The sequence below is a fragment of the Carcharodon carcharias genome, chromosome 21 (assembly GCF_017639515.1).
Source record: "Carcharodon carcharias isolate sCarCar2 chromosome 21, sCarCar2.pri, whole genome shotgun sequence".
In the NCBI taxonomy this organism is placed as follows: Eukaryota; Metazoa; Chordata; class Chondrichthyes; order Lamniformes; family Lamnidae; genus Carcharodon; species Carcharodon carcharias.
Window position 1 is genome coordinate 48,381,711 of NC_054487.1, and position 16,050 is coordinate 48,397,760.

The following is a 16,050-nucleotide window of genomic DNA, read 5'->3' on the forward strand; positions in this document are numbered from 1 at the left end:
AGAATGTAGGGAGTACAAATGTCTGGCTTATAATGAATGTATTTGGTCAGCTGCCTGGATGGCTGTAGTTGCATAATTCAGTACTGATTATTAACAGCAGATAAATACTGTTGGAATAATATCACTTCCTGTTCATATAGGGAGCTCTTTTTACATCTGTCATCCAAGCCCTCTAAAGGGACTGTTTCAGGCTGTGGCATTTCAATGGTTTCTTCAACCTGACCCTGACTGCTTACTGAATCTGGGGAAGGTATTCTGGGGAGGTGGGGAAGGAGTGTTGTTGTGGGATTTTCATTATGAGACACAGAAACCTCATCCCTCTGTAATTCTGCTTATTGACTACAGAATAAAAGGACTTTAAATGTTTATTTGTGTTCCTGCCTTAGGAAAGAGTCCACTCTGCCAGTCCATTCAAATTTATCAGCTTACTCTGCCAACCTTTTGCAACCAACATGTTTCACTTGCTTCAACTTCACCTTTAAGAACTGCTGTTTCATCAACATGACAGAAACAGTTCTAAAGTAGCAATGTAAATTTACTGCACTCCACTGTGACAATCCTGGGAAGTACTGGGTATCTGTGCTTTGCTCGTCAAGGTGGTACACAAATTACCAACATAAAATGTTGAATAAACAGCTTCAAACAGTTAAGCTATCAAGACAAGCACCACACATTCATGTAACAGTGCTGCACTGTGTTTATCAAGGGTTAGAGTGGCCGAAAACAAAAAGGTCTGATTTTTTTTGTGACAAGGAATCGTGTAATTATAGCACTTTCTATAAGTGTTTCTAGGTCATTTCTAATGGGTGGAATTATTTGACTTAGTGCGGATAGAAACAGTAGTTCTTCCTTTGTTGACCCTCTATTACTGTCAAGACTGTGGACCAATGCATTTGTATAAAATCACTGAAGTGACCCAGCATTTCAGTGCAGTTAGTGCATGTGATACAGGATGAACTCCATACTAACAGAACATGATCTTGCTGGATTATGTAGATGCAAAGTGAAGCAAAGGGCTATGGTAGTGCTTTGCAAACTATTTTCCAATGTGACCCCATTTTAACTCGCCACCTTCTCAAGGGCAATTATGGATGGACAATAAAGCTTAGTCTTGCCAGCAATGCTCACATCCCATGAAAGAATATATTTTAAAAGCACTTGAAAATTAACGTGACCCCAGACACCAGCAAAAACAAAAAGCAATAGAGCAGCATAGTAACATTTGGTATGTTATTGAAGTTTGCATATTATACATCAACATCATATAAACATGAAAACCTGTGTTTTAAAACTAATTTGTAAAAATATTATTTTATGTACTCATGCACGTTTCAGCCAAGCTCTCCATTTTCCAGGGTGATGGAAGATTCAGTGAAGCCCCTCTCCTCACACGGCTGCCCACACACGTTACAATGAGCTCCTCTCCCCACAGTACACGTATCCCTCTTCCCAACAAGCCCCCTGCAAACTCACTCCCTCTCATCTCCACTCAGCATACCACTCACACCCTCCTTCTTACCTCAGCCTCGTACTCACTCATGTCCTCCCTCCCCACTCAGCCCCCCCATAACTCATGCCTTTCTTCCCTGCCCACCCTAATTCCCTCATCCCCTCCTCCTTCCCCATCCTTACCCACCTGGATTTCTCCATCTTGCCTGGATATGGGGGAGCTGGAGTGGAAAAGCAGTGATAATGGCGTCAGATAAAAGGGAAACCTTTTAGAAATGATACAGAAATCCTAAAACTTTATAAAACATTGACTGATGTGGGTAAGAAGCAGTTATGAGGGCCCAAACCCCAAGCCCCAGATGCCAGAGGCAGTACAAAGTGGCGACTGCTGCTGAGGGTGGGATATGGTTGAGACCATGGCTGGCTAGAATCTCCCTCCCTTCTGGGGCTAGAGCCTGAAGCTGAGTGGCTGGCTGCAGTTGGGGCAGTGTCAAGTCACTCCATCAGTAACGGGGCCTCGGATTGGGCGAGAAGATCCAACCATCCTGTGCCTGAGACTCCCACTCCAGAGGAGGCAGCAGGAAGACAGCCCAGTGCAGGAAGACACTCTGCAGGCTGCATTCGGGACCAACAGCTACTGGGGGTGCAACATCTGCTTCTCTTAATCACAGAAACTGAGCCAGATTGGCAGCGGATTAAAGAGAGACCAGCTCAGAGAAATCTCCCCCGGGGCCAAGTGGAGATCAGAAAAAAAATTAAAAGAGCGGAATTCTTTGATCCAAAAATCAGGATTCTGTGAAGCGGCAGAAATTTCTCATCCCTGGTTTATTCAATACAGAGACCAAGGATTTCCCAGTATAACTGCTGTGCATCACCACCAAAGGGCTGTATGTGTTTCAGTCTCTACACATCTTCAGTAGTACTAATGAATTACTTTGAATCTACAAGAAAACATGCAAGTGTCTTTTACTCATAAAGATACCATGAGATATAACACGTCAGAAATTCTTCTGTATAATTTAAAAATCTCATGATGGTTTAATGGGTAATTTTCATCCATACTGCTACTGAATGATATAGATTACTATAGTTCCATAATTGATCCCTCATCCCTAGTGACAATGAGCCAGTTAATTACAATTGGAGATGATCAAATCAGTGAAGGTCCTCATTCCCAATCACTACTCAGTGTAGGATTAAGCTCAGATGTTACCAACATATCTAATATCCATAAATTCTGCAACGTCCAGCTGACACTCATTCATGAGGAATGGGCATTTGAGTGAAGTATCAAATGGGTATTAACTCCAGTCAAACAATAGCCAGTATAAGCAAATGCTTTCAGGTGGGTAGGGAGAATTTGGGCAGGGAAGCTATTTTTAAAAGCCAAGGATTATCTTACAGTTGAACAGTGAGTATTGCAGCTCAAGCCTTGGATCAAACTGGAGGGTTTCCTTGATCCTATGGCTATGTTCCACACTAAGTAGCGCATTTGGCAATTAAACCATTAGAGTCACTCCACTGTTTCTAAGCCTATTCACCAACTTCAGTAAAACTGGCAAACCAATTATAAAGAATATATCTTCTGCTGACAGCAGCTATTACAGGTATCAAAATATCTCTCCCCATTGTCATGTTGTGAATTTTACTAGATTTATTTTGCTCATCTCTGGTATGTGACCTGATAACTGAAAGCAGATTTACCTACAATGCAACAACTTAGAACTTAATCTCACTTAGAGAGGGGAAAACATATACATGGTAATATTAACCCTTAGACAGTTACCTGGACATATGGCAGGATGAGCAATCCTACATTAGCATTACAGCCTGGAAAATGTGTGAAGAGGACCTGGTCTTTTGCATTTTAGTATAATCAGATGAGCATAAAATAAACTCTGCATTCATTGGCTGAAGCAAAAAGGACAATGAAGACGTGGTTAAGGAATCAGGTCAGCAATCTCTTGTCTACAAGATGACGAGTAGAGGCCTGTTTGTTTGAGTTTACAGGGAATGAAAAGAAAATCATTCAGAGTATAAGAAATTAGAATAGAAGATAAGATCATGATAAACGAACATTTCAGGTAAGGTTAGCTGGTATTGTTACTTACATCTGGAGACACGAACAAGAGCCAAAAGAGAAACAGAGGAAGGTAGAAAGATGATCGTTTTTTTCTCTGTGTTTGTAGATGTCTATAACATAATTTATATACCAAAAATAGAACTACAGCAAATATTAGTCCAACCAAAATGACATAATGACACAAAACTAAATATTTACAAGCTGCACATCTTTTCTAAAAAATTGGTCTCCACTCATGACACAAAACGGGAGCTGGGGTTTCACAGGGTAAGGATGAATGTTGATCTGAAGTAAGAAAGTTGTTTCAGTAATTACAAATTCTGATATGGCATTTCCTTCTAAGAGACTCCACATTTCCTTGCTCAAATTATTCATCTGAAATATAATGAAACAATTATTTTCCATGGAAGTTGCAGAGTTCTTATGTTTTCTTTAGCTGAGCAAGGTAAAAACGATTTAAGTAAATAAGAAATTGGTAGTGTTCCTGCTGATAGCAACAATGGGCAAATCAGATGTTATTTCTGTGTTTGTAGACTGTCATTTGTCTGGTTAAGAATTAACACAGCAAAATATTCATGGAATCTGTCCCTGCACAAAAAAATTCCACTCTGGACAGTTAAACAGCACAGGTGAACTGAGTAGAAGAAACCTAAAAATGGGAGAAATTAGTAACAATTAAACAAAGTTTAACATTTTAAAAAACAAACAACTGGGTTCACAGAGAAGTCTCTGAAAAAGGATTGAATCCAACAATTCTGGTGGAGTCATCTCCCCAACTATCTTTCATGCTCCAGTGGGAGGGGTGAATACTTTTTCCAATTTCTCTCTCGAGTTTCTGCTCCGTTCAATCTAGCGGACAGTCTACACCCTTGCGCTGCTAAATCAAGCAGGCTTCAAGGTTAGCTGGGGCAGGCTAGCTTGTTTCATTTTCAGTTTCAAGCAACAGTTTTGAAGATTACTGATCCTTGGCTAATGTTATGAAATTTGTGATTTGACCATGCTGTTGACAATGCCAATATTATGTCTCTTCAATGCATTGTTGCCATTCAATGCATACACTGTCCTCATTACATGAAGGTAGAGACTCATTCAAAAGGAGTGTAAAAGAAGACTGCTTCAAGAACAAATAAAATGGATGAAATACTGATGTTCACCGTGAGGAAACTGCTACTAAAATTCATTTTGTACACAAAGTCTTTACACAGTAGAAAAGATGGGAGTAATTTCTTTAACAAAAACAGCAACAGTCTGGGTTTCACTTTCTCCAAGAACTCAGTTAATTGTTTTTGTCCTTTAAGTTTTAGCCTTTACTTTTAGCATCCAAAAGAAGTCCGTAAAAAGAAAATTCAAAATCCAACGTCCAAATAAATGAGCTGTTTGATGATGGAATCTCAGCCTATTGGTGTACTATATTGTTTTGTTTAAAATAATTTGTACCCAATTTGTAGTTAATTTTTAAGCACAATTTGTAGTCATTCTGTAGTTTAACAACAAGGTTTGAATATAAAATATCTTCATGTTCCATTTTCTTCAGGAACACATGGCAGTTTTATTAATAATGATGCTCAGTCCCTGTGAAACCACCTTTAGGTCTTCTATCTTATAAACTACTTTCTTCTGCTGTGGCGGATTGGATGTGTACATCTCTTCTTTGCTGAATAGTAATCTGTGGGAGAAACAGAGACAGATTGAGCAGACAAAACCAGTGCAGCAATCACACGCCAATCATAGTAACTGTACAAAAGGCCTTTACTAAGGTACATGCAAGTATTTTGCCCACTTTTGGACATACTGTTGAAAAAGACACATGGACCCACCTGTATGGGTGGTGAGCCTGGGGATGTGTTGTGTCAGCCCTGATGATTGTGATTTGCTGTCCTGCCAAACCCGGGCAAATTCTCTACCTGGCTGGCCAGTGCAGAGGAGTTTGGTGACAATGGGCCCAGCCAGGACCCAGGTAAATGATGAGGGGACTTGGGATGTAATTAGGGAAGGGGGAGTCTAGGGGAAGAGAGGCCCAAGGCTTCCTTGTGAGACCTGATGAAGCTGTTCCTACTGACCCATAGAAGAGCAAAAGAGCAAGTTAACATCGGGACATGGCAGGAAGGCAGTGAAATCAGTGTACTGGGTACAGTAGTTTAGTGGTAATGTTACAGGACTTGTAATGCAGTCTTGTACTAATAAACCAGAGGAGCAGATTTAGATTCCATCAGGGCACCTGGCAAGTTTAAATTCAGGTAATTAAATAAATTTGGAAAAAAAACATTAGTATCTGTAATGATGACCATGAAACTAATGGAATGTCTTAAAAAGCCATCTGATTCATTACCATTTTTCAGGGAAGAGATCAGCTATCCTCACCCAGTATGGTCTGCATGTGACTCCAGACCCACATCAATATGGTCGGCTCTTAAGTGCCTTCTGAAATGGCCTAGCAAGCCACTCAGTTGAACCAAACCGCTTTGAGAAAGGACTGAAGCAGTTCAAGAAGGCAGCTCACCACCACCTTCTCGAGTGCAATTAGAGATGGGCAATAAATGGTGGTCTTGCCAGCAATGCTCACATCCTGCAAATGAATTTAAAAAAAAAGATATAAGTTCCTGCCCTCAGTTAACTGACTTCCGTCCCCTCCCCCATTTCTGCCAGGCCAGGGGTGGAGTAGTTAAAATTAAACACATGGTTCAAGTGTGCTCTGTCCAGCCAAACAAAGAAACGCAATTATCTTATTTTAAACCAGTTTCACTCATTAAAATACCAATAAATGCTGCTTAAAATGGCAAGCAATTATAGAGTAAAATCTTCATATAACTTTGACAGTTGAACATAACTGTTCTGGCCACCCAAAAAATATTTTTCAATTTAAAATTATAGGCTCACTGCCACTAGAGGTAGCTGACAAGCTATATGAGTACAACAGCCTCAGGCAGTTCATGTTTATTGGTTGGATAATAAAATACAGTTATGTTCATCAATGGCAACATGTTGTTCTACTGTGACATGGAGTGGAAAGACATGATTGTGATGCACTTCCTGACATGCTGAGCTCCTGATAACAGTTGCATCAACAGGAGCAGCTTGGTGCTGATCACAGCAGACACCAGATAATTTCCCTTGGGAGGGATACAGACATAAGTAGGAACGTTATCCATGGACCTGTTGGAATATCTTCTGGCAACTCGAGAGCAATGCAGCTTCCTTCCTGTATTTTGTTATTGAACAAGGTGCTACCATAATAAATTGTAATACATGCAGCAGTATTTAAAACTTGAGATGAGGTTTTTATATTTAGTTGGCAAAACCGTTAAATCCAGTTCAGACATTTAAGTTTCCTTAAAAATCCTTATATAACTGGTCATCTAATGATATATGCTTTTTAAATTACAGCTTTAAAAACAAAATTGTGGACTATGTGGCATTGTGAGTGCAGTCCACAGGGTGGATGGGAGTTGCCCCTCAGTGCATTTACCCAGACAAGATCCCTTAATGGCTTGACTGTTTGTGGATCCAGCTATTGATTTTTTTATTTTTCTATCCTATTCACCATTAAATGCAATCCGCGTAAACGTCAAGAGTAACAAGTGCTGTACATGGAGTATTTCTGCTTGTACATGTAATACTGCAACCTGTACATCAAACACATATCATTTTGGTTAACTTCTTCACAAATCAAAACTCAATTGGTTGCTAAAGATTTACATGAAGTTCACCAATCACATCTGCTAACCACTTCCGTTTTATTCAATGTTACATGAAAAAAGGTGTTGGTCCACTGAAGATTATAGTCCAATAATTTTGCATCACAAGCTGATGTTTCAGTGAAGTTGTCAATATGCATCAACTGAAGGAAATGTCTTGGCCATAAATGTCAGCCACATTTGCACCATAAAACAGACCTTCTGAAGGCAGCTGAAAACAACAGTAATAGGTAAACTTAAAATATTATACATTTTAAAAAGCATTTGGTTAAAGAAGATGACAATTCTGATAAATGAAAGTCATTGAAGCTTTGATCTTGCAGTTATGATCTGCTTGATGAGGCTTTTTTCTAGTGAACTCTGCTATCTTTATATTGTTTCTGTAATCACTAAATGAAGGAGTTTACTGTTAGTCTTCATGTAATGTGTTGAGTTTGGCAAGTTCAAATAGCTATCAGTAATTTTGGGTGCATATGTAAGTACAAAACTGTATTGAAACAGGCTGTTGAGTTTAACATCAGTTGTTTACAGGCCACTTATCTAGAAATGGCAACTACATCTTATAAGTGATATTTCATTTTACATTTGTACATTTTACTTTACAATATTCAGCATTAGTAATTTACAGAAGATTGCTCTAGAAACCTAAATTACATATTTTACAAGCTGTAAAGGTTAAAAAAAACCCTCTGGATTAAAACTTCAAGACACTTCAAGTATAGTGAAAGGATGCAGCCAAGGTAAAGCACCAAAGAATAGCTTATAAAAATAGACTGACTCTAGGTCCAATTTTAACCCTGATGAGAATCAGGTAGGCAGGGACAAAGATGAGGGCCAAGTTCTCAGCAGCACAAGGCCCAGGCAATTCTAACACTTGGGCATGCATGTATGTCCCCAGTCAGTTCAGGAAGAGAAGACATCCAAGGCCAAACCTTTCCATCTGTGGCCAGGAGGAACTACTGACCCTTTTATTTCCCTTTGGTGCAAACTGGCTTAGCTAAGTAGGGTTATGGAAAGGCTTCAAAAGTAGGAAAGGAGCTGAAATATGACAGTTTAGCTTGAGAAGAGGGAATATGTGGCATAATCATGGGATGGTGGAGTGGGGTGGGGTGGAGGGGGTGTTACACCAAGAACAAAGTTAGACAATGTAGGATGCAACCATTCCTGAATTAATTCACAATCAAATGGTGCAACACCCATCTCCCTGACTGTGCATCAGCTTTCTCCATGACACTTTCTCTTCAACATCCTCTTTCAGTCGGCCTGGACTGCATTCACACTCTTTTTTGTGTAGCAAATATCAGACTATGCAGCTGCCACCTGGGCTTTTAACTAGACAGTGGCCTTTTGTCCCAAATAGAGCCACTCTCCTTTGGTGTAAATCCTGGAGCAGGACCTCCAACTTTAGAGCATCAGGAATAGTCATGCCAACAAGTTTCTGTTGGGCCATTTTAAACAAAGTCAGTTTTTCTGCCAATACTGCAACTTCTCCCTTAATGGTGACCATATTCATTAACAGCTGCTACCTCTCTCCCATCCAACTACTGCCCTCCAAGTGTGCTACAGGCCAAATTATCTGGACAAACTTTTCTTATATAAATAGTTCATTCAAATTGGGGGAAGGGTGGCACTGCAAAATGCCATGTAGCTTGCCACAAACTCCTGGCACAAGTTCAGCTAAATTATTAAAATGCTAATAAAAAGTGCCAAAGTTTAAAAAGTTGAATACTTTTCAGTGACAGTTTTACAATTCTAGTTTGAGTCCATTTAAATCTTAAGTATTTTTAATGTACTGCTTATATGAGATTTCATTCAAAGTATTTAAATTCACTATTTATCCCCGATTGGCTGATTGGATCTTCAGATTCACTCCCACGCACAGTCCTTGCAATCACATTCCTGATTGGTTGTTTGGCTCATGTGATCAACTCTGAGCTATGGTCCTCCAACCACATGTCCAAGGTCTGGCCTATACCTGCTCTTCCCCACTCTCCTCAATCCTTCACCTGCCCAGACAATCAGCAATTTTAATATAACATTACATTTATATACATCAGAAATCATCTATAGGCAACAACCTGGAGTTGAAGTAACTTGTTTGATACTAGTACTGCACTTGCTGACTGTATTTGCAGCATTGTTGTTAAATACATCCCTTACCAATGGAAGCATTGAAGTTCTCTGTTTCACTGGATGCCCTTGATTAAATGGAGCAAAAACAAAATGGTTCCCACCATGATGGGGGTCAGCATTTTGGGACTGGTTGCAGCTTTGGAATCCCTCCAGGCACCAAATTTCTGAAGTGCCTGTGCCTGCATGGATCTCAGCCCAGTGCTGGGGAAGCTCTAGGCCACACTGTTAAATCATGAATCCTGAATGTTAATGCTTTTGCATTATCCTACAGTTGCCAAATTTACCCTGCAATATCAACAGGCAATTTGGCACCAAGAGGAATCAGTGCAATTATGTAACTACTTCCAGTGTACAAGGTCCTTTAGAATCACGGTTTATTAGTATGAAGTGGTGGTTGTTTATACATTAAGGGCAGTGTCTTCCGGTCGGCGAGTGGGGGTGGGGCAGGGCCCACTCGCTGACGCGGGGATACGTCGGGCGTGCGTCCCACCGTCACCCCGCATCATTTAGATTCTCAGTTTGGCTGTGTGCCCGCCAAACTATCAACAGCCTATTGAGGCCATTAAAAAACTAATTAAGATGATTAATGGATCTGCCCGTCCAATCTTAAGATTGGCGGGCAGGCCAGGAGCCCAGGTGGGCTTCGGAAAAAACATGAAACCTCATCCAAGAGTGCAATGAGGTTTCATGAGGGTATTTAAGTTTTTATGAAATGTTTCAATAGAAGTTATGGACATGTCCCAACTCATGTAACAGTGTCACATCAGGGGTCATGGCAGGGAAATTTTTTTATCGCCTTCATTTAAAGTTTTCAATTGGAGCTGAACTCCGAGACAGCAGTTTGCCTCAGGGAGATCTGTGCACTCTTTCACGTGCGTGCAAGAAAGAGCGCACTCCCGGCTGAGGGTATCCCACCCCACCTACCAACCCCCCTCCCTCTGCCCCGGCTGCATAGGGCGTGCATAGAGCTTCCTGGCGGACGTCACACTGGGCGGGCCTTAATTAGCCCGCCCATGTAAAATGGCGGCGCCCCCCTGACCAGGTGCGCCAATTGGTAGGCTCGCGCCCACTCCCACACTTCCCCCCCAATGGGGAGGAAAATATTGCCCTAAATTGTAATGCTTACATTCACCTTTTTCATTTACATTTCAATTGTCAAATCAGAACCACAGTGCAAGATGAATATCGGTGTTATTTTATACAAATACGCTGTAGGTGTCCAGTCCAAAAAGCACTGGAGAAGTACCACCAGCGGTGCCATTGCAAGATCCTTCAAATTCAGTGACAAGAAAGGGGCCCAAAAGCAGTGTCCTCTCCCAAGCCAACTTGCCAACAGCATCGAAGCTCTAATCACTCAAAACCAGCTCTGCTGGGTGGGACATGTAGTTCATACTTCGCCTGATACCAGACTCCCTGCTCTCCTTGGAACTTGGTTGTGGCAGGAGACTCCCATGAGGATAGTGGAAGTGCTTTAGGGATGCCCTCAAAGCATCCGTGAAGAGGGCTAACAACCCCGTTGACTCATGGAAGACCCTGGCTTGTGAATGACCGAAACGGAGAAGGCTCAGCTAGGAAGGCACCAAACACAGAGGGACTTCATCAGAAACATACAGAGGTGAAGTCGAGGCTTCAAACGGAGCACACACACCTCCAAAAAAACCGTCCACCTACCCCACATGTAGCCGAGTCTGCAGATCATGCAATGGACTTATCAGCCATCTCAGAAGTCCGAGCTGTACTGGAAGCAAGTTATCCTCAATCCCGGGGGACTATGAGAAAATACATATATACATTTTTTTTTCAAAAAGCTCCAGACGCCCATGCACACAAGCTGGATTCAAATTCTTGATACTTCCAATGGGGGCTCAGATGGGAAGCTGAACAGAGCAAGGAATTTTAGATGTGACACAATACAATAGGAGCCAGTACACTATGAATCACCAGGAGGATTTTTAAGCACTAAATTCAGGTAATATTTCACATTTAAACTGGTGCCAGATGCTTTTATGACAGTGAAACAGTCAATGACAGTGAGACAGAAAGATGTTTCATGAAGTTATTCTAAAATTTGAATCTTTTCATTGTTGTTATAATCAGAAAACATTAAAAGAGTATTTTAAGAAGACAAATGATTGAGTTTTGAAAACTTTGAATAAACAAACTGAAATTAATTGTGTAAATTGAGGTTTGTTTGCATTATTAGGATCCTAAACATTCTAATTCATTCCAACATAAAAGCAAAATACTGCGGATGCTGAAGACCTGCAATAAAAGCAGCAAATGCTGGAAAAACTCAGCAGGTATAGCAGCATCTGTGGGGAGAGAAACAAAGTTAACATTTAGAGTCCGTATGACTCTTCTTCAGAACTGAGGTCAGTTCAGCTGAACTCTGTTTCTCTCTCCAAAGGGGCTGCCAGACCTGCTGAGTTTTCCAGCACTTTATATTTTTATTCTAATTCATTCTAACTGGACAAATAGTTCGTGGTACAGTAATTTCCTGTGTTAGGAATAAATATGATGCTGATGGCAGACAAGAAAAGTGGCCCAGTGTTGGAAAAAAAAAATATTGTAGTCTGGTCAGGAGGGCATTGTAATCAAAACTGATTGAGGAACGGAGGACATTAGAGCTCAAAGATAGACTGCACTGTTAAGTCAGACCAAACTGTACTGTGCCCATCACCCCCCGCCCCCCCCCAACAATGTTCTCATCCCCAAACATGGCCCCACCTTCCAGATTCCAGTTCTTACATATTTCCAGACCCCATCAGCATCCTGGGGGTTACCACTGACCAGAAACTAAACCAGACTAGCAATATAAATACCATGACTACAAAAGCAGGTCTGAGGCTGGGAATTCTGCAGAGAATAACTCACCTCCTGACTCCCCAAAGCCTATCTACCATCTACAAGGCGCAAGTCAGGAGTGTGATGGAATACTCTCCACTTGCCTGGATGAGTACAGCTCCCACAACACTCAAGAAGCTTCACACCATCCAGGGCAAAGCAGCCTGTTTGATTGGCACCCCATCCACCACCAGCATTCATTCCCTCCACCAGTGATGCATGGTAGCAGTAGTGTCCATCATCTACAAGATGCACTGCAGCAACTCACCAAGGCTCCTTCGACAACACCTTCCAAACCCAGGACTTCCACCTAGAAGGACAAGGGCAGCAGATGCATGGGAATACCAGCACCTGCAAGTTCCCCTCCAAGACACTCACCATCCTGCCTTGGAACTATATCGCCATTGCTTCACTGTCACTGTGTCAAAATCTTTGAACTCCCTTCCTAACAGCAATGTGGGTGTACCTACACCACATGGATTGCAACGGTTCAAGAAGGCAGCTCCCCACCACCTTTTCAAGGGCAATTAGGGATGGGCAATAAATGCTGCCTTAGCCAGCGATGACCACATCCCATGAAAGAATTTTTTTAACAGGGACTTTTAATGCTTAGGACCATCAGCTATCAGTTCTCAGTCCAACAGGACCTGGGACACATTCTGCAATAGCCCTCCAGTGATCCCACTCTCCTTGCAGACTGCAAACCACCACAACTGTCTTGCCAAACTCCACGACTCACCCAGTGAACCAAACCCTCAGCTTACTTCCAGACCCCAGAATTATTCTACTCAAAAGCCCAGCAATGTCTATATAACTATTACCGAGGCCTACCACCCAATCTGCCATTACTGTTAACCCTCAAATACCTGCCTCCAATCCGCTATCATTTTCCAGGGACTTTATAAAAGGTGGCATGAAACTAAATCCCTACTAAAGCAATGCACTAATGAATGGTGAAGCCCATTGTTTTACAGATTTCATGGAAAACTGAATTGAATTGTGGAAATTGATTCCCAAAACACTAGTAAAAATCCCAGAATGCCAAGTCATTAAAAACAGAAATTTATTTTTTTGTCACTGTAATTAGGTAGCCTCGATAATTTAATGTGTTAAATGGTTTCAATACTCCTAGGGCGGAATTTTCTGTGCCCATTGGTATAGGGCGTGTTTGGCGGCAAGAGCAGGCAATATGGCGAGAGGCCAGAAATCGGTTTCATATTGTGAAACCAGTCTGTGATCATCCGCTCAGCCTGTTGATGGCGGGCTCCGTTCCTCATCATCGAACATTGGGAACCTCTTTGTAATACACCTTCATGTCATTATATGGCTAGCCTGCCAGACTCATTCCCCCCACCCCGCCCCACTGGATCATCTGCCCAGGTTGGTGTGATTGCACGCCAGTGTACAACATGTCTTGACAAGTGTGACATGCAGAAGTCGGGATTTAGAGCCAGGGTTTCCCTCACATTGCAGACATCTGAGGAGCAGAAGATGCTGGACCCGACAACAATGGCACACTGGAGGAATGTCCATCACATGCTGGGTGGATTCTCATGGACATGGCTCTGCTGTGAAACAGCTCATGAAAGTTAAGAAGTCACCGTTGAGGGTCTGCTCACAATGAATGATGGTTGAGGGGATGGAGAAGGAGGTGCAGCTATGTTTGGGAGAGAAAGATGTACTGGGGGTTGGGAGAGGAAGATCCAGGATTGACAGGGAGAGGAAGAGGTATCAAAATGGGATGAGGTTGGGGGGTGGGAAATTAAGATGCCAGGATGGGGTGAGGTTGGGAGTGGAGGGGGGAGGGAGTACAGGGGAGGAGGGGGTAACGGGGGAGAAGACAGCCACTGGGGAGGTAGATGCAATGGGGCTGGAAGGTGTAAGGGAAGGAGTTCGAAGGGGGGAAGGAGTGCGGAGAGGGGAGGGAGTCTATAAGGGGGAAGGAGTAAGCCTGGAGGAAGGAGTAAGGCTGGAGGAAAGAGGCAGGAAAGGACCAATGGTGGTGGAAGGATTAAGGGTCTGAAGGAGTCAGGAAGGGCTAAGTGGAATGAAGTCTGGGGGAGGACAAGGATGGGGAGGAAGGGGCTCCGCGGGGAAGGGGTAGCAGAGGTGGAAGGGGTTCTGGGGATGGGGGAACAGAGGGAAGAAAGAGGTCCAGAGACAGGGGATGTCCAGGTGCACGTGCAAGGTAGGGCTCTGAGGAGTCCATGACTGCCTCCTGGGCAGCAAGCTGAGGGTGGGCGTGGATGAGGGAATGGCAAGAATGACCGGAGGGCAGTGTGAGCTGGTCGGGTGGGAGGGTGAGGGTTTGACAGTAATGATAGAAGGAACGACAAGGGTGGTTGGTTGAGACGGAGGTAGGCATGGACCATGGAGGTGGGAAGGAGGAGGTGGGAGAGGATAATGTGGATGGGGGTGGGATTTTCAGGAAGGAAGGGAGTGTGCATGTTCATCTGGACATCCCCAAAGGAAAAGAGTTGGGGCTGGTAGATCACAGAGGAGAGGTTGAAGGTGATGCTGGGATTGGGGGGGGGGGTCACCTTGATGGGGAAAGGTAATGGGTGACTGGATGTGGGGAAGAGATGAGGAGCACACGAAGAACTGAATCAGAACATGCTGTCAATAAATCGAAAGTGAAACGAGTGATGGGCAAGGTCAGGTGCTGCATGGGAGTGTGATCAGTGGGTGGGTGGAGATGCAGGTCACCTCAGATGGACAACTGAAAGCGAACCCCAGCAGGCAGCACTGAAAATGCTCAGGACATTGAGATGAATGTGATAAGGGAAGGATATGCGTGCGTGGGAGTGTTTGCACAAGATTCCGAAAGGCCCTGCCACACACACACAGACACACACTTCTCCCTCCAGAATCACTCATTGACCAGCTGCTGCCTCTGTAGTGACAAAGGACGAGGTTGAGGGGCTCACAGGTAAAGGGGACTCAGAGAACGGCCTCTGAGATTCCTGAGCGGATGACTCAGGGGTGTCCAGTTGCCGCTCCCTTCGGCCTGACTCCTTGAGGGGAAGGAGGACCTGGAGGGACATCGAGGTGCCCCATTCCCTCTCGCAGTGCCACTGCAGGAACTCACCCGTGGCTCCTGAGATAGAGTGCAGGTCTGCACGCATCTCCACGTTCTGCTAGACCAGGGTTTCCATGGCGTCCGCCAACCTCCCCACACATGCACATGTGGGCACCACTTCATCAGAGAGCAGGTGGACACAGTCCTCCAACTCGCATGTCACTTTTGAGGACTTCCAACAGCTCTACGTGATGTCCCCCCGCCTTCTGCTGACTCTCCAGGATGTGTTGGAAGGCCAAGTCCAGAGGTTAGTTAACTGACTCAGACCTCACAGGTGCCTCTTCCCCAACAGTCCTCTGAGTGCCCGGGAGCTCGGCCGAACCTGCCTCCTCCTGCTGGGGATATGTGTCCATGAGGTGACCACCTGATTGTGAACCTGAGTCTGCTCTAGATCTGGATCCTACCAAGGTGTGTGCCTCTGTGCTAGTGCAGGGTGTGGGTAAGCGCTACGACGGGTCTTCCAGGCTGCTTATTTCCAGCTCTTCAATGGAGGAGCTGTTCTCTTGGCTGGAGGTGACCACGTGGAAGAAGCTGAGGGATTGGCTGGCCGAGGGTGTCGGTCACTTGGCAGAGCTCCCTGTGGACCAAAGTAGGGATGATTAGTGCATGGCAGCAGAGTCAAAAGCAGGAGAGAGAGCACTCACACTTGCATTGAGAGGGGGGATGATGGAGTGCAGGGTCTTCACAAGGGTGTTCACCGCCGACATTATCTTCACCGGAGGCACGGTCCACATCTTCACCAGTCAGCGCGATGGCACACTCCTCCA

At 43.7% G+C, this 16,050-nt stretch overlaps 1 protein-coding gene across 1 annotated transcript in view; it reads right to left on the minus strand.

The window, feature by feature from the left end:
• Positions 1–1,627: 1,627 nt before the first annotated feature.
• Positions 1,628–16,050, minus strand: part of LOC121292906 (cyclin-dependent kinase inhibitor 1B-like) — a 32,605-nt gene continuing 18,182 nt past the window's right edge. Inside the window, exon 3 of the mRNA XM_041215371.1 lies at positions 1,628–5,198. Within this exon, the coding sequence (XP_041071305.1) occupies positions 5,140–5,198 (59 nt within the window). The 3' untranslated portion in view covers positions 1,628–5,139. The remainder of the gene's footprint in view (positions 5,199–16,050) is intronic.